The sequence below is a fragment of the Syngnathoides biaculeatus genome, chromosome 6, assembly GCF_019802595.1.
Source record: "Syngnathoides biaculeatus isolate LvHL_M chromosome 6, ASM1980259v1, whole genome shotgun sequence".
Taxonomy (NCBI): domain Eukaryota; kingdom Metazoa; phylum Chordata; class Actinopteri; order Syngnathiformes; family Syngnathidae; genus Syngnathoides; species Syngnathoides biaculeatus.
In genome coordinates, this window is record NC_084645.1 from 11,731,549 (window position 1) to 11,750,919 (window position 19,371).

General features: G+C 40.8%; 1 protein-coding gene across 3 annotated transcripts in view; it reads left to right on the forward strand.

Annotated features, from left to right (window-relative positions):
- Positions 1-1,228: 1,228 nt before the first annotated feature.
- Positions 1,229-19,371, forward strand: part of eea1 (early endosome antigen 1) — a 45,717-nt gene continuing 27,574 nt past the window's right edge. Inside the window, exons 1-17 of one of the 3 annotated variants that reach the window (XM_061821581.1) lie at positions 1,229-1,395; positions 3,647-3,724; positions 3,839-3,951; positions 5,636-5,690; positions 5,783-5,848; positions 5,992-6,022; positions 6,109-6,207; positions 6,343-6,464; positions 11,223-11,378; positions 12,625-12,639; positions 12,831-12,947; positions 14,066-14,404; positions 14,604-14,753; positions 15,033-15,152; positions 15,392-15,595; positions 17,035-17,235; positions 17,315-17,428. In XM_061821581.1, the coding sequence (XP_061677565.1) occupies positions 1,372-1,395; positions 3,647-3,724; positions 3,839-3,951; positions 5,636-5,690; positions 5,783-5,848; positions 5,992-6,022; positions 6,109-6,207; positions 6,343-6,464; positions 11,223-11,378; positions 12,625-12,639; positions 12,831-12,947; positions 14,066-14,404; positions 14,604-14,753; positions 15,033-15,152; positions 15,392-15,595; positions 17,035-17,235; positions 17,315-17,428 (2,004 nt within the window). In that variant the 5' untranslated portion in view covers positions 1,229-1,371. Of the gene's footprint in view, positions 1,396-1,708; positions 1,790-3,646; positions 3,725-3,838; positions 3,952-5,635; positions 5,691-5,782; positions 5,849-5,991; positions 6,023-6,108; positions 6,208-6,342; positions 6,465-11,222; positions 11,379-12,624; positions 12,640-12,830; positions 12,948-14,065; positions 14,405-14,603; positions 14,754-15,032; positions 15,153-15,391; positions 15,596-17,034; positions 17,236-17,314; positions 17,429-19,371 lie in introns of those variants that run through there. The other 2 variants (XM_061821583.1, XM_061821582.1) reach the window with 2 other exon arrangements.

Below are 19,371 nucleotides of genomic sequence, written 5' to 3' on the forward strand. Positions count from 1 at the left end.
CTGTGTGGAGATTGCGTGTTCTCACCATGCCTGCATAGGTTTTCTCCGAGTATGCCGGTTTCCTCCAACGTTCCAAAAACATGAAACATTAATTGGATGCTAAATTGCCCCTCGGTGTGACTGTTTGTCTCCATGTGCCCTGCGATTGGCTGGCAACCAGTTCAGGGTGTACCATTGACAGCTGGGATAGGCTCCAGTGCTCCCTGTGACCCTCGTGAGGATAAGCGGCAAAGAAAATTGATGGATGGATGTGCCCATAGTTCAAAAGGTTGACCTGGTTGAGCAAAACAAGTGTGGTATTTGGATTCAGTGCATCAAAATTGTCCTGAATCAGCAAAAAAAATTAAGACAAATTTATTGTTGACCACTGTAATAAATCTGCTTTTATGAAGGACTACAGAAATCTAAGAATACAGTATTTACTGTTGAGAGGCTGGATGCAGATTAATTGGATAATTTTAATTTAAGTAATTCCTCTGACCCATTTATTGGTCATCAACATAGTTATTGATTAAATCTTAATCGTGACAGTAGTAATCTGGAACAGTCTAACAAAAATACAAATTCAACTGTGTACAGTCTGTCTCCAAAAATGAACGTTTAAACCTAAATTTTAGTATACGTTTTCTAGACAAAACAGGCTTCATGTTGAAATGTAAAAGAAGCATTCATCACAATTCCAGAAACAGATGTAGATGATACAAATTCGAAAATTCATCTCACAAAACGATATTAATTGAGTGTGACTTGACTATAAGATTTTCTCAAATCTTTGGAACACTACCCCTCACCCCCACCGCCCTTTTCCTTATTTATTCATCTGATTCTGAATGATTTCCAAGACCTCATTCGCAATATCTTGAAAGATTTTTCAAACTACATTAAAACTCCCAAATGTGAGTTGCACGTAATATTTGGTATTTTGGAGCTTTCTAATTTGAATGCAGGGAACCTTGAACTTACAACAGAATTTTATGTATTTATTTTAGCTTTTATTTCTACAATTTTCCTGGAGAATCAAAACCCTTACGATGCTGCCATGAACAATTACCTTGCGGGCAACATGTGGAAAGTGACATTGTTTTGGTCAACAAAACGGATCGTTTTTCGTATTCATTGAAATAAAATCTTGATCACGAGAAAACGGGTATTGCTAATCTCCAGGAACAATCCAACAGAAATCAAATGAGTGTTGAATTGCCACCGCGCATTACTTGCGGTGTTCTTTTGAGACGAGCCATCATCCTTCCCAAGACCCCGCCCCTTCCCTGTTGCTGCCTGCTTTTGGTCAGGTGTTTGTGGTATAGCGACGTGAACTTTCCTTCTGAGAAACCGATTCGGCTTCGTGTCCGGACAAACGCCAACAAGGTCATGCTCAGACGGATATTACAAATGGTAAGCTTCTTTGGCAATAATTTGTTTATATTACGTTTGTATGGTCCTAATATTTTCATTTTTTTGTGTCATACGTAGGCCCGTCCTTTTCGGGTTTCTTCTGGGGCTGTACGTTTTAATTAAAAACTGCTTTCGGATGGGCGGGGTAATGGGTTTCATCCAACGATTTACGCACATTGGCGAAAACCAACAGATCCCGCTGGTCGCGGTCAAGTTATCAAGCGCTCCTTGTGGTAGTTTGGCAAAGTTAGCTTTAGATGCTAACCCGTTCAAATTGACGGAGGCTACTTTATTCAGTAATGTATGGACATACATACTCCAACACAACACTAATTCGGCAGCGTGACAACGTCCGCGGGTTGTCCTGAATGAAGGAAATCAACAGAAAACATAGGTGGTCAACAGATCCACATATTGTAATGGTTTCCGTTTGCAATAGTGCTGGGTTGATTCATCGACCATTCCTCAAATGCTAATTGGTGCTAGCCCAAACTAACCGATGCTACATTGGTTTGACTACCTATTTCAATCTCAATTACCCTGCGAAGAAGATTGAATACGTCTAATTTATTGCAGCATATAACGGTGTCTTGAGTGAGAGTGCGAATACATTGTTTTCTCCTTCACTGAAATCTCATCTCATTAACCACGAGGCAACATCGCCCTACATTTGGCTTCCTAAATGGTTCCTGTTATACTCAATTCCATTTAAAAGGTTTCGGCTCATAGGTGGGCTAGAATATGTCCTAGCTTACTTTGGGCAAGATACTTGACAACAGTAAAAGAAAAGTAGGAACTGGTATTTTGCTATCTGTAATATTTATATTATTATTTGTTTTGTCTTTGTTATGAAGTCAGACGGTGTGGTTCTGGTTAATCTTTGAAATGAGTAATGGGTGTGTAATGAAGCAGTTACACCTCCTTTCCACGCTTCAAATCGTCCTATGGGGTCAAGGTTCCAAGTGCTGACATAGATACTGAGTTTACTCATCTATCAATTGAAGGATTTTTTTGTTGTTATGGTGGTGGTTAATGGGCATATGTCGTAATTGAAACTACTACTTCTTCAGTTGCGCTGCAAGGTGGTGACCCCTCTCTGCTCTGTGACACTTCTACACGGATTAGATCTTGGCCAATGTTCCAGCACGTACCCATTACAAGATCATTTGTATAACTACGTCATTCAACGCTATCAATGAATATGGTTTTTCGTGATGTGTGATGATGCCTGTGAGAATATATCACTGTGCTCTAACCTTATTAGGTTGCTGATGAGATACTACACTTTCATCTCGTTGTTTAGATCTTGCTCTTCCACTCGAGCACGCTTCCTCCCGTATTCCATTTGACTTCAAATAGTTGGTTTCATTTCCCAAATGTATCATTCACTGTATTTATACTATCGAGGCAATAAAACCTGAACAAAGAGTAGCATACACTGAGAAAGAACCTCATACATAATACATGTAACCTGACAATAAATTGAGTTAAAATGCATAACAAATAAGTCAAGACTTCAAGGGTCCAACTTTTAAACCTGTGCAGCATGTTGGATCTCTAAATCCACATCCTTATCTCAATACCCTGCACTACTATTTAGAAGGCTAGGAATGCATTTATTTATTTTTTATTGTATTGTATTATTTATTATTGTAGTTAACTTGTACTGTAGGTTACATTTACATTTTACTATATCCATTCATTTCTTAGCCGCTTATCTTCAAAAGGGTCGCGGGAGTGCTGGAGCCTATCCCAACTGTCAATAGGCAGCAGGTAGGGTACACCCTGAACTGGTTGCCAGCCAATCGCAGGGCACATAGAAACAGACAACAGTCACACTCACAATCACACCTAGGGGCAATTTAGAGTCCCCAATTAATGAATGTTTTGTGGATGTGAGAGGAAATCTGAGTGCCCGGAGAAAACCCACGCAGGCATTGGGAGAACTGTGAGGCCAACGCTTTACAGCTGTGGCACCATGCCGCCCATTTTACTATATGATTGACATAAGTTTAAAAAATATTTTAGTGTATGTGTTAACTCCTCCATATAAATGTATTTTGTATGATGAGTCATCTTATTTTGAGTAGAAGATAGCTGTGGAAAAAAAGGTGACTTTCACCCATTAAAATAGTACTTGCACAAGTGGGACAGGATTACTTTTTTATTTCACAAGCTGAAAAAGATGAGTATGTATGAATATGAAAACTTTGGTCACTCTCTTGAACCCTGTATTTGTTTTGCTTTCCAGACTCCTGGGAAAGGAGGCTCCCAGAATGCAGAGTCAGAGGAGCCCACCGCAGACGTTAACCATGATCAAACCTCTGAGGTATCTGGGTAATTTGTTGTGATGTTTGCTTTTTTTTGTTTTTGTTTTTGTTTTTCTTATCCCCTTCGTTTTACGCTGAGCTACAACATTTCACTTGTCTCCATTTGTGTTGAGGGCTTCATCTGTCCTCAATGCATGAAGTCCCACAACTCAGCAGAAGACTTGTTCAAGCATTATGAGCTGTTCCATGACACTGGAGAACTTCCTGCTCATATGGCGCCCACCAGGTAGGATTTATATTTACTCATTTATTTCTGTACCACTTATTATGAGTGGGTGTTTGGGTATATTTCTTTCCTTGACAATTGAAGAAATTAAACTAATACAGTGGTACCTTGACTTAAGAATGCCCCAACTTAGTTTTTGAATTTACAAAACATTGCTTGGTTGACCCTCGTGCGGATAAGCGACTAAGAAAATTAATGGATGGATATATACATGGGCGGCACGGTGGCTAAGCTGGTAAAGCGTTGCCCTCACAGTTCAATCCTGGACCCGCCTGTGTGGAGTTTGCATATTTTCCCCGTGCCTGCGTAAGTTTTCTCCGGGCACTCCGGTTTCCTCCCACATCCAAAAAACTCGCAACATTAATTGGACACTCTAAATTGCCCCTAGGTGTTATTGTTTTTGTGGCTGTTCGTCTCTATGTGCCCTGCGATTGGATGGAAACCAGTTCAGCATGTACCCCGCCTCCTGCCCGTTGACAGCTGGAATAGGCTCCAGCACTCCCTGTGACCCTTGTGAGGATAAGCGGCAAAGAAAATGGATGGATGAATGGATGTATACATGTAATCACTTTAGGGAAGTCCCAAGTTGTTTTTTTTATTTTTATATTCTAGATATAAGTAAACCACTAGATAGTCCTACGCCATACTTGGAAAATAAGCTCGCATTTTTGATAAATTTTGGACATGGCAGTCACATAGCATTGACATAGCATTCCAAGACCGTTAAAAATGTGTACTCACCGATTTTCCACTGCATGTACAAGTGGTCCTTTCATCAAACTGTCATGAATCACAAGTAAATTGATATAGAACACGTCTTCGTCCGAACAACTTCGTGTCTATCTGAGGAAGTTATGCAGACATGTTCATCGTGATCCAAGTTTATTCCAATACGCTCCATTTTTTTTTTTTGTTCAACCTTTTCAATCTCACGACAACACTGGCATTCCGCCACAGTTGGCATTAGGTCACAAAGAGAACATGAACACCAGTCTTTCGAAGCAAGCTTGTCTGGAAGCTGTCCAAGGTCCATATTTTTCGACTGTTGTTATGGTTCGTCGTCATCGTCACACCCCCTCTCCAACACGTAAAGTTCCGCCTGTGTGTATTCTGTTTCAAACGCATAGGGTTGAACATTGTACATTGTTATTTGTAATTATTTACACAAAAATCGGCCACAAAATGCCAGATAGTGGACGTTCTCTGTCCGGTGAAACGTATCCACGAGCAATGGGGGGTCAGAACAGGAAGCACTCCAGATGTGGCAAATGCGGATTGGCTTTCAGTTTTCCAGCCGAGGTCATTGGAATGACTGAGCGAGAGAGGAATTTCGATAATACTTTTCCAATTTAGAGATGTCTCTAGGGGAAATCTGTGGATAGTTTTGGAATTAAAAGAAACACTGAACCGTCATCTACTAACTTTTAATGTGTGCTCCCATTCCTAGTATTTTTAACGAATTCCTCCTTTAACAATTAATTTATCGATTGTCATGTCCATCCCTACCAATTAGGCTGTGCAGGTTCACTGGGAAGCTGGACCCTATTCCATTTGACTTGGGGCTAAATTTCAGGGTGTTACCTTGGCTAATCACTAAATAATTGCTGGCCAGTTTGATATTTATTGCACTATAATTATGACAAGCAGTAATTATAAACAAAAATTAATCCCCTCTTCATTTTAGGGAAGATCTCACAATGTTGCGACAGGAGGTTCAGGACCTTCATACATCGTTAAAGGTATGCTCATTTTCTTGGACTGTTTGTTGAGATATACTGTGCAGTAATTGTTACTCATTCAAATGTTCTTTGATTTTTGATGATTTCTTTAGGAAGAAAGATGGTTCTCTGGGGAGCTGAAAAAAGAATTAGACAAAGTCCAAGGACACCTTAAGCAAGTAATTCCTTCAAGATGTTTTAACTTGAATAAAAAGTGGCTTCACTGATTAGAAATGTTGGAGTAGTTTGTCATAAACATTACAGTAGTGATGCTTTTTCATGCGGTATAGTGTCACACTGTTTTCCCCTTAATCCCACACAGAATGATGGACAGATGAGCTCAGAGGATTCAGGTGATGGTTGCACAACTTCCACATGTATGAATAGGCAAGATGATAACAATGCCACTAATGTGTGTTTCTCCCCTCCTCTGAACTAGAAAAGAAATTAAATGAATCAGTGACAGAAAAGTTCAACATCAAGCAGATGAAAGATTTGTTTGAGCAAAAGGCTGCCCAGCTGGCCACAGAGATAGTAGGTTAGTGTGGGGTTGGGACTGGCATTCCAAAGATGCTCACGTCATTCTTTTGATTTCTCCCCCCCCCCCCCCTATATTTGATACTACATCATGATAAAATGTATGTATTTAACATGGTCTTGTTACATCCATTAGATATAAAGTCCCGCTACGATGAAGAGAGGAGTATCAGGGAAGCTGCTGACCAGAAGGTCTCCAATCTAACAGAACTGCTGCAGCAAGAGAAGAAAGACAATGAGAGACTTCAGACTGAACTGGTACAACATACATTAGGTTTCTTTTGGTGTCACTTCTCAATACTGTAGTCCTAAAACACATGAGCTAAAATGATGAAGGACAACTGTGATCATATTTCAAATATCACCAAAATGGAATTTAGTCAGAAAATTAAAATATTCTTAAGAATTAACTTATTCTTAAAATGCACACAGTTAGTAACCCTGAAATGTTTTTGTTCTCGGGATATCGTGTACTGATGACCTTCTGTACTATAACTGTAGGGATACATTCCAGACCCACTGGTAATAGGTAAAAATATGCAAAAGAGACAGACCATACTGTTTTAAGACATTATAATAATTGTAGTACTCCCATACTCCTTAAACACATTTTAAAAAACAATTAAGCTCATTAAAACAGTTTTGCCTTAATGCCTATTCTCACTCACAATTTTCCAAATCAGAGGCAAAGGTTGCTATTTTCAGAGTTTTTATGTCACTCCCAGTTGATGTTTACTGTAAAACTTAAATATAAAGTAGTATAGAGTGAAATATTGTATATTCAAATAACAAAAAGTTCAACCCATTTTGTATAACCAACGTCCACTAGTTAATGGTCACATATAATGCTAAACAGTTAAGACTAAGGGAAATTAGCATAGGTATTAGGGATGCACAATATCTTTTTTTTTTTTTTATACCGATATCTGATAACTTGCTATTTCACCAAGCCAATAATGATAATGATATAATTTTATTGATGCATACAGTATCTGGACTCTTCAGATTTCCAGGCCAGGTTTGGACCCTCAAACTAATGTAAGCTGAAGCGGTGAGCCCTACTTAAAGTATATACTGTATTTTCTGGACTACAGCACACACTGGTTCACTTTGTATAGCTCCCCCCGACCCCCACCCCTTTCTTCCATACAAGAGGCACGTCAGACCATATGCCGGGGATATGTACCGGTTGTGAAATTAGATTTTCACACAGAAAGACTTAGTAAATGTTGATATACATACCTTGTTTCCAAACAGTGACTAACACTGCAGTAAAATGGCTCAAACAGAACAGAAAAGTCATTGTTTTTATTCATTCTCCTGTTCACTGAAACCACTCGTCATCTTCAGAATCGGCGTTGAAGACCCTCAAAAAGTCTCCGTCACACACCATTTCAGTCTGTCAGTTGCTTTCAATGTCATTTTTATCTCGAGTTTCCACTAAAGTTGTGATGTTCTCCTCATGTATTGGGGTGATAGTTGGGTAGTTATTGTGTATCCCTATCAGATATTCCCGTCATTGTAAAGCTTCAAACGACTGCTATCTTAACGCATGTGGATTAAAATCTCATATAAACGAGAGAGTGTACAACAATATTCAAGCATATTTTTCCTCTGCTGTGCTCTATCACTGGATCTCAATAGGGACTATTTGTGCTTCTTTTTTTTTTTGTTAATCATAATACATCGCTTACCGTCAACCTCAGTGGTGCCTGGGTTGTTGTGGCACCACGGGGGACTACACTTCTTCTTCTTCTTTTCCTTTCGGCTTGTCCCGTTAGGGGTCGCCACAGCATGTCATCTTTTGCCATCTTAGCCTATCTCCTGCATCTTCCTCTCTTACCCCAACTGCCCTCATGTCTTCCCTCACCACATCCATAAACCTTCTCTTTGTCTTCCTCTCACCCTTTTGCCTGGCAGCTCCATCCTCAGCACCCTACCATCAATATACTCACTCTCTCGCCTCTGAACATGTCCAAACCATCGAAGTCTGCTCTCTCGAACCTTGTCAGCAAAACATCCAACTTTGGCTGTCCCTCTAATGAGCTCATTTCTAATCCTATCCAACCTGCACACTCCGAGCGAGAACCTCAACATCTTCATTTCTGCCACCTCCAGTTCTGCTTCCTGTTGTTTCTTCAGTGCCACCGTCTCTAATCCGTACATCATGGCCTCACCACTGTTTTGTAAACTTTGCCCTTCATCCTAGCAGAGACTCTTCTGTCACATAACACACCAGACACCTTTCGCCAGCTGTTCCAACCTGCTTGGACCCGTTTCTTGACTTACTTACCACACTCACCATTGTTCTGGATTGTTGACCCTAAGTATTTGAATCGTCCACACTCGCTATCTCTTCTCCCTGTAGCCTCACTCTTCCCCCTTCACTTTTCTCATTCACGCACATATATTCTGTTTTACTTCGGCTAATCTTCATTCCTCTCCTTTCCAGTGCATGTCTCCATCTTTCTAATTGTTCCTCTGCATGCTCCCTACTTTCACTGCATATCACAATATCATCTGCGAACAACATGGTCCAAGGGGATTCCAGTCTAACCTCATCTGTCAGCCTGTCCATTACCACCGCAAACAGGAAGGGGCTCAGAGCTGAACCCTGATGCAGTCCCACCTCCACCTTAAATTCCTCTGTCACACCTAAGGCACACCTCACCATTGTTCTGCTGCCATCATACATGTCCTGTACTATTTTAACATACTTCTTTCCCACACCAGACCTCCGCATGCAGTACCACAGTTCCTCTCTTGGTACTCTGTCATAGGCTTTCTCTAGATCCACACAGACACAATGTAGCTCCTTCTGACCTTCTCTGTACTTTTCCACGAGCATCCTCAAGGCAAATAATGCCTCTATGGTACTCTTTCTAGGCATGAAACCATACTGTTGCTCGCAGATACTTACTTCTGTCCTGAGTCTAGCCTCCACTACTCTTTCCCATAACTTCATTGTGTGGCTCATCAACTTTATTCCTCTATAGTTCCCACAGCTCTGAACATCCCCTTTGTTCTTAAAAATGGAAACTAGAACACTTTTCCTCCATTCTTCAGGCATCTTTTTGCCCGCTAGTATTCTGTTGAATAAGTTGGTCAAAAACTCCACAGCCATCTCTCCAAATTGCTTCCATACCTCCACCAGTATGTCATCAGAACCAACTGCCTTTCCATTTTTCATCCTTTGTAGTGCCTTTCTGACTTCCCCCTTAGTAATCATTGCCACTTCCTGGTCCTTCACACTTGCCTCTTCAACTCTTCCTTCTCTCTCATTTTCTTCATTCATCAACTTCTCAAAGTATTCTTTCCATCTATTTAGCACACTACTGGCACCAGTCAACACATTTCCATCTCTATCTTTAATCTCCCCTTACCTGCTGCACATCCTTCTCATCTCTATCCCTCTGTCTGGCCAACCTGTAGAGATCCTTTTCTCCTTCTTTCGTGTCCAACCTGGTGTACATGTCTTCATATGCCTCTTGTTTAGCCTTTGCCACCTCTACCTTTGCCCTACGTCACATCTCAATGTACTCCTTTCACCTCTCCTTAGTCCTCTGTTTCCCACTTCTTCGCTAATCTCTTTCCTTGGATGACTCGCGGTATTTTGGGGTTCCACCACCAAGTCTCCTTCTACCCTTTCCTACCAGAAGACACACCAAGTACTCTCCTGCCTGTCTCTCTGATTACCTTGGCTGTCGTAGTCCAGTCTTCCGGGAGATTCCGATGTCCATCGAGAGCCTGTCTCACCTCTTTCCGAAAGGCCGCACAACATTCTTCCTTTCTCAGCTTCCACCACCTGGTTCTCTGCTCTACCTTTGTCTTCTTAATCTTCCTACCCACCACCATAGTCATCCTACACACTACCATCCTGTGCTGTCGAGATACACTCTCCCCTACCACTACTTTAGTCAGTAACCTCCTTCAGATTACATCGTCTGCACAAAATATAATCCACCTGCGTGCTTCCATCTCCGCACTTGTAGGTCACTATATGTTCCTCCCTCTTCTGAAAATAAGTGTTCACTACAGCCATCTCCATCCTTTTTGCAAAGTCCACCACCATCTGTCCCTCAAAGTTCCTTTCCTGGATGCCGTACTTACCCATCACTTCTTTATCGCCCCTGTTTCCTTTACCAATATGTCCATTACAATCTGCACCAATCACAACTCTCTCGCTGTGTGGGATGCTCAGAACTACTTCATCTAGTTCCTTCCAGAATTTCTCTTTCAACTCTAGGTCACATCCTACCTGTGGGGCATAGCCGCTAACCACATTATACATAACACCCTCAATTTCAAATTTTAGTCTCATCACTCGATCTGATACTCTTTTCACCTCAAAGACATTCTTAGCAGGCTTTTCCTTTAAAATAACCCCTACTCCATTTCTCTTCCCATCTACTCCGTGGTAGAATAATTTTAAACCCTGCTCCTAAACCTCTAGCCTTACTACCTTTCCACCTCCTCTCTTGGATGCACAGAATATCAACCTTTCTCCTAATCATCATGTCAACCAATTCCTGAGCTTTTCCTGTCATAGTCCCAACATTCAAAGTCCCTACACTCAGTTGTAGGCTCTGTGCATTCCTCTTTTTCTTCTGACGCTGGATCCGGTTTCCTCCTCTTCTTTGTCTTCGACCCACAGTAGTTTAATTTCCACCGACGCCCTGCAGGTTAGCAGTGCCGGGGGCGGGCGTTGTTAACCCGGGCCACGACCGATCCGGTATGGGATTCTTTAGATGAACGCTCATATTTGTTTGGCACAGTTTTTACGCCGGATGCCCTTCCTGACGCAACCCTCTGCATTTATCCGGGCTTCATTACGGGGACTACACTAAAGGCGTGCAATTGTAAATAGAAACCAATCTGTAAACTGCAGAAACCCAGGGTAAATTTTCTAAAAAAAAAAAAAATCAGCATTACAGCAGGAATGTGAACAATGAACTGTAGTATAATGGGGGAATGCTGTATTCTGGCGACACTAAGTGCCTCTGTTCTGTCTTCTAGCTGCAACGTCCGGGAGTGGAGGATGTTGAGGTACTGCAGAAGGAGCTTGTGCAGGTGCAGACCCTAATGGATAGCATGACTCGTGAGAGAGAGGAGGAGTCAGAGCGCCTCAGGAGCCACTATGAGCAGTTGCAGGCTAAGTTCACTACCTCAGAGGTGAGATCAGGATACTATCTGCTCTGTTATTATTTCACGTAACAGCGTCCAGTAAATTTGCAACATAACTAGTTGCACCCTATTTGTCTTTTGAGTTTCTGTCGCATTTACAGAAGACCTGTTTTTGCCACTCACTGAACATTTCTAGTGGCGAACATATCTCTCTTGTGGTACCTTGACTTATGAGTTTCAGTTTTTCAGTGAAATGGGAGGATTTAGTCACTAAGGATGTTGTATCCAGGATCTCTTCTTTTCTATCACGACCCACAGCTTTTGCCCATAGCTGAGGGTAGAAACGTAGATCGACTGGTAAATTGAGAGCTTCACCTTTCGACTTAGCTCCCTCTTTACCGCAACGGACCGATACAAAGTCCGCATCACTGCAAACGCTGCACCGATCTGTTTATGAAAAAAGTTTAATATATCCAATGAATTTCGTTCCACTTCACGATTGTGTCCCACTTGTTGTTGACTCTTGACAACAAATTTTAATTTTATATCTTTATTTGAAGCCTGAAATGTGGCGAAAGGTTCAAAAGTTCAAGGGGCCCGAATACTTTCACAAGGCATTGTATCAGAAATCGAAAAAAACTTTGAAAACAAAAAAAATACAATGTAAAAAAGTGAAACAAAAAATACAGTAATGTGTGTATGTGTGTGTGTGTATATATATATATATATATATATATATATATATATATATATATATATATATCTCCGACCATTTATTTTCTTCACCGCTTACCATCACGAGGTTCTCGGGAGTGCTGGAGCCTATCCCATTTGTCAACGGGCAGGAGGCAGGGTAAAACCCTGAACTGGTTGCCAGCCAATCGCAGGGCACATTGAGACAAACAGGTGCACTCACAATCACACCTAGGGGCAATTTAGAGTGTCCAATTAATGTTACATGTTTTAGGAATGTGGGAGTAAACTGGAGTGAACCTACGCAGGCGCACACACACATATATAAAACACCTGCGTTAAACGAGGGAATGCTGTACAAATATTTATAACAGTGCATGTTCACAACCACAGTGTATCTCACTTGTACTGTAAATACACTTGTTGGAGACATTAATGACCTGATTACTGAGTTGTAGTTAATTTGGTCTCCTCTCCTGTTTGGGCTATAGACTGTTGGTGTTGAGTATTTTATTGTGGCTTATCTTTGTCTTTTTTCCTGTCCCTTCTTCTTCTGCCGCCACATACCGCACCCCTCACCAACTCTCATTCTTTCCTCAAGATTCGTAAACTGGAGGTAAAGACCGTTTTGAGTTGTGTGTTTGTGAAATTCTTTTCTTTCCACGATGCCTTTCCCATTTATTTCCATTACAACAACAAGAACATCTGGTTGGTTTTCCATTATTTTATTTTTATTTAACACCATGAAGTCCTGATCCTTTTGTGGTGCAGAAAGGGTTTAATTGAGTTCTCCATCTTTTCTCTCAGATGACTGTTTCACAACTGAATGCAGAGTTGGAGAAGGGTCCACAGGAAGCGGCTGTCTATACACAACAGATCCACCAGCTGCAGAGTGACCTGAATAATGTGCAACAGCAAAACCAGGTAATATGCTAACCAGCTATAATGATGGAGAATGTCTAGCAAGCTGTTCCTGACCTCAAGATGAAACAAACTTGCGTTATGCAACACAATAATGATCCAAAACGCAACAGCAAGTCCACCTCGAATAGCTGAAGAAAAACAAAATTGACACTTTGGAGTGGCCTACTCAATGTCCTGGCCTAAATCCTATTGAGTTGACCTTAAAAAGCCAGTTCATGCTCAAAACCCCTCCAATGTGTCTGAATTACAATAATTCTGCGAAGATTAGTGGGCTAAAATCACTCCACAGCAATGTAAAAGACTTAGTGTAAGTTATCGCAAACACTTAACTGCAGGTGCTTCTGCTAAGGTTGGCCCAAAAAGGTTATTAGGTTCAGGGGACAGACACTTTTTCATACATGGCCATGTCGGTATAGAATTTTTTTTCTCTTAATAATAAAAGCCATTTAAAACTGTATTTTATGTTTATTTCTGTTGTCTTTGCCTACTATTCACATTTATTTGAAAGTTAACATACTGGTAATAATACTGATCATTGACAGTGAAGTGATACACACAGATAACATCCATGCAGGCAGTGTTGAATTGAATTGTACTCAGTGACTGTGTGTGTGTATTTGACACTCTACATCTGTCCAGTGATTGACTGACAACCAGTCAAGTGTGTAGGCTTTCACCCATAGCCAGCAGCAACTTTTTTGTGACCCTGGAACAAATACGCGCTATGGAATGTAAATGGAAAAAATATAGCTTTAGAAACTATTGAGATCATTGTAGAATTATCAGTTTTTCTGATTATGTTTGAGTGAAATAAGCATTTTTTTTTATTCAATAACTTACTGACCACATAACTGCCAGATACAAAGGTGGATTCTAGCAATAATTCCCAGAAAATTAAGTGTTCAGAATACCAAAAAAGGTCCCTTTTTTTCTTTCTTTTTTCACCCAGATCTCTGTCTCATAGTTGGTGGATGGCAGGTGGATTCCATTCCACCTGAATACTCATATTTTTTTTAAATATGCATTTATATTTTGCTCGTCTTTTTTTTTCCAAATGGGAATTGCCATTCCTATTTCAATTATGTTATCTGTTTTTTGTGTCTCCTATCTTCCGCCAGAGTCTTTCTGAAAAGCTTGGACGCAAGGAAAACCATTACAAGCAGCTGGAGGAGCAACTAAAGACAGAGAAAACTGCCAAAAAGGCAAGCCAACATAGCTTGAGACAGAAAGAGCAGGAAATCCTGGAGCTGCAGACCCGAGCCACTGGAGCAGAAGCGTCCCTGCAGAAAGCTAATGTGGATCTTGGAGAGAAAGCTGAAGAAGTGGCTAAATTGAAGGGTGAGATTACAGACCTTGAGGTGAAGCATGCTGAACTGAAAGTTGAGAGGAAACAGTGGGAACAGCAGAGGGAAGAGAAGGACAGCCAAGGTGCTCAGCAGCAGACTGAAATCAGTCAGGTAAATCCAACCTATCAAGATTAATTTCTTTGCATCGTGGCATATAGAGGTTGGATTTGGGATGTGTTTCCAAGATGTTGGATCAAAAATTGCTTAGCAAAGCAGTGCATTGCATCAAGTTTCCAAAGCATGGAAATACAGACTTAATTAAATATCTTCTCTGATGTAATCATCACTGTTCTCCCTGTGTTCTGACTAGCTGCATGCAAAACTTTTGGAGGCAGAGAGACAAGTTGGTGAGCTCCAAGGTCGTCTGAAAGAACAGAGGCAGCTCTCTGGGGAGAAACTGAAAGACAAAGAGCAGCAAGCAGCTGACCTGCAGCTTAAACTCTCACGTGCTGAAGAACAGGTAGACATGAGATGGAACCTATGTTGACGCTAACTCTGAATTCATGTCAACACAGAGGGTGGATACTGTAGATCATAAAATAACATTGTGTTAGGTGCTCCAATGTACACATTTTACTATATGCCATTGTAAGTTATCTTGTGTTTATTGGGAAAAAAAAACATTCAGTATTGAGATATAAACGAGAGGACAGAAAAAAATTAAAAAATGAATAGTTGGATGAGTGATGTAAAATTCAATTTAATGATCACAGGCACTGTTAAATGTTCTCTTTTGTAGATGAAGGAAAATGCCAGTAAGAACACAGACCTACAGCACCAGTTGGAGAAAGCCAAGCTGCAGCACCAGGAGCTACAAGCACTGCAGCAGAACACCAACGGCAAACTCCGCGAGTCCCAGGTACACCTAACAACAACCAAAGATTTTGGTTTAACCTTCAGCTTTACCATGAGGTTACACATTTCTTTATTTTTACACATTAAAGTCCTTGGTTTCTATGCAGGTGTTAATTATAAAAATTAGATGCCACCGTTCAAATGAGTGCCATCAAACTGTTGCTTTGAGCTGCTTTCTATTACTTTCCAATTTGCTTCAGAATACCTCCTTGGTACACATTGGTCTTTGTCTTATTGCCATAGAATGACTTGGAGCAGGTATTACGGCAGATTGGTGATAAGGACCAGAAGATCCAAAATCTAGAGGCTCTACTGCAGAAAAGTAAAGACATTGTGAGCCAGCTGGAATCTGAGAGAGAAGATATGTGTGCTAAGATTCAGGCTGGAGAGGGAGAGACTGCTTTGCTTAATCAACTAAAAGAGAAAAACCACACATTACAGGAACAGGTGAGTTAGAACTGACATTCTCTCAGCGTTTGGCATAAATTAAGCAGCATTTCACAAAATGTACATCATACTGACAGTCAAACGTGGTGGTAGTGTGATGGTCTGGGGCTGGTGAGGTCCATCGTGACCTCGGCAACTTGCTGTGGTTGATGGAACCATGTAATCTGCTCTTAAACAGAAAATCCAGATGGGAATTTTCAGCCATCAGTTTGACATCAAGTAGAAGCCCACTTGGGTTCTGCAGCAAGTCTAAAGGTCACTTTATACTCTTGCGGTTGACAATACGTGGATTGCATCACAGGACTTACGCATTGCCCTGTGCAGCACCTCTGTGTAGCCTGCTGTGCACATCAAAAAAAGTTGCTTGCGCAGGAAAAGCTGCGGGGCTCATCAATCGTAATTCCCTTTTATAGTCACATGCATTGACGAGGTTCCTCCCGGCTCCAAATACCACCTACGCCCCCACCTTCTTGATGGATTTTGCAGCATGATTAAATGTATCATCAGGTATTTAGGTCCAGACATTCTTCCACGGTTGCCATTGTTGCCGTTTGTTTTCTTGTTACAAGGAAATTAAAAGCGGCTACTGGAAATGACCATAATGTCCTGAGGAAACTACATACTGTACTGTCCTAGCCAATGCCAGCCATAGTAAAACCTGACTTGTAGAAGAACTGCAACTGATGGGAAATGGGAAATGATCGATAGTTTTTGTTACTAGCCGGTGTTGGGATCATGGGGGGAAATATGCAGGACACGCTGTCCCTCCAAATTACTTACTGTGCCCCATCCAAAAGGAGTTGTGATCTGCCACAGGTCCCTGCAGTGTAGCCTTTTCATGCCAATCGTTATTTATAATTTAACCAAAGTCACAAAATAATTTCAGCCATTAAGAATGAGCTAAATTGAAACAGGATGTTGCAATGCTAACTTTGCCCATGTTAGCCACGCTTCCAAATTACAATCACCTGCAACAAAACCTGAGCTTGTTGAGCAGTGTTTAACAAAGAGGGGGGTTCAAATTGTGGCCCTGGCCTGTCTGTGTGGAGTGTTCATGTTCTCACTGTAATTGCTTCTCCAGGTACTTTGGTTTCTTCCCATGCTTTTAAAAGATGCACGTTAGGTTAATTGAAGACTCTTGGAATTGTTGTTTGATTGTTTGCTCCTGCGTGCCCTCCGATTGGCTGGTGACAAGTCCAGGGTGTACCACATCTCTCATTCAAAATCAGATGGAATAGGTACCAGTTTACAGCTGGGATAGGCTCCATCCAGCTCACCCTCGACCCCAATGAGGACATATGTAAAGTACATGTATACAGTATATGTATCATGTATAATTTATAATAATATATAATATTTTTAGCGTATGCGTAATAATGTCTGAATCTGAAGTTATATATACATTATATTTAACATTTTCTTCTTCTCTCAATATGAAGGTCACCCAGTTGATAGAAAAACTGAAGAATCAATCAGAGAGCAACAAGCAAGCTCAGGACAATCTACATAAACAGGTTCAGGAGCAGAAAACTCTTGTGCGTTCATCCCAGGACCGGGCCCACACCTTGGAAACTTCTGTTTCTGAGCTCACTGCTCAACTTGCAGACATCAAGGAGAAGGTGACCCAGCTGGACTCTCAGGTAACTGTTGGTAATGATACCCTTTGAAGGGCAGTCAGATCTGTTCTAGAGAGTCCCATTGTTATCTGTTTTCCACCAGCTGAAGGCAAAAACAGAGATGTTGCTGTCTACAGAGGCAGCCAAAGCTGCACAAAAAGCCAACCTGGAGAACAACCTAGAGTCTGCCCAACATGCACTGCAGGACAAGCAGCAGGTGGCTTGTTAGCGTCAGTGGTTTTCAAATTTGTTCTTTTGTTACAGTCCACTCCAAAAGGTCAATTCTATAATTGTTGTGTACTGAAGACATTTCGGTTTTTGATCAAAAGATGAAGATGCGACAAAAGGTCTGAATTGCAGCTTTAATTTTTGGTATCTACATCTAGATGTGTTAAACAACTCTGGACAGAGCACCTTTTGTTTGAAGCCACCCATTTTTCAAGTCGCAAAAATATTGTAACAAGTATGAATAACATTTATTGTTTAGCAGGCATAAGCCTTACTTGCAATGACTGCATCAAGCCTCTGACTCATTGACTTCACCAGACTCTTGCATTCTGCATTTGAAATCCTTTTCCAGGTTTTGACTACAACCTCTTTCAGTTCTTGTTTGTTTCTGGGGGCTTCTCCTTTCAGTTACCTCTTCAGGAGATAAAATACAGGCTCTATTGGGTTAAGGTCCTGCGACTTACTTGCCCAATCTAAAACATTCCACTTTTCCCCCCAATGAAGCCCTTTGTTCTGTTGGTACTGTGTTTTGGGTCATTGTCTTATTGCATAGGGAAGCTTCTCCTGATTAAGTTTGGATGGATTTTCTGTAAATTGCCAGACAAAATAGTTTTGTAGGCTTCAGAATCCATTCTGCTGCCACCATCATAAGTTACATCATCAATAAAGACTAGTGAGCCTGTTCAAGAAGCAACCGTGGGTCCAGGATTTTGGATCCTAAGCAGACCCTTTTTTCCCCTCCATACTTTAGCTTTTCCATTACTTTCAGAAAAGGTTAATCTTCGTCTCATCAGTCCATAAAACTTTATTCCAAAACCTTTTGTGGCTCATCTCTGCATGTCTTTGCAAAATCCATTCTGGTCTTCTGATTCTTTTTGCTTATGAGTGCTCGGCATCTTGTGGTATGGCTTGTACGCAGTATTTATTCTCTCAAACTCTTCTTCGATCTGTGGTTTGTGATACCTTCACCCCTTGCCCTTTGGCAGTGATGTCACTTACTGTTGTCTTTGGGTATTTCTTCGCAGTTCTCCCAATGTTTCTGTCTTCAACTGCTGCTAATACTCTTGGCCGACTTGTTCGATCTTTCTGGCTCAGTGCCCCAATAGTTTTTCTTTTTCAACACATTGAAAATTGTTTTATTGGCAATGCCCTATGTGCAGTAGTTCTGATTGATTTTGCCTCTTCTATCAGCTTTAAAATACGATTCAAAATGCTTGTCTTTTGGGTTTCTCCCATAGACAGTGCTCTGGTCTTCATGTTTGCTCAACAGAAAATGCAGTTTTCACAACTGAAAACCAAAGCCAACAACAAAAGCAAAGCAAGTTTATTCATACAGCACATTTAATACACTGGGTACGTTAGCATGCTTTACATGATTTAAATGATATAAAAACAAAGAAAAAAAAGCATCTGATAAACATTTACAATGGGGGAAATAAATAAAAGCAGAACATTCTGTAGTGCAATAAATTGTTAAAAAATTAAATTACTGTAAAAAGCATAAAGAAAAAGTCACAGTAAGGGGTAATATCATTTATGTTGCCTACTTATTCCATTTGTGTGCATCTTAACAGCTAAATGCTGCTTAACTGTTTTCTTTGTGACTCTGTGCTTAACTACAGTATTTGGCCTTATTCTGTCTGTCTCAACGGCCTACTGAGTTAATAGTCTATTAGCATTTATTTAATGTATTCAGGACCTAAACAATTTAGTAATTTTATTGACTAGTAGCATAACTCTAAAATCGATTCGAAAGCTGACTGGAAGCCAGCGTAACGACTTTAGAATTGTATTGTAGTAATAGTGATATTCTATGACGTTTTTTTTCTGACCAGCAGCATTCTGAATGAGCTGCAGCTGTTTAATACTCTTTATGGAGAGTCCAGTCAAACCATTACAATAGTCAAGTCTACTTGAAATAAAAACGTGGAT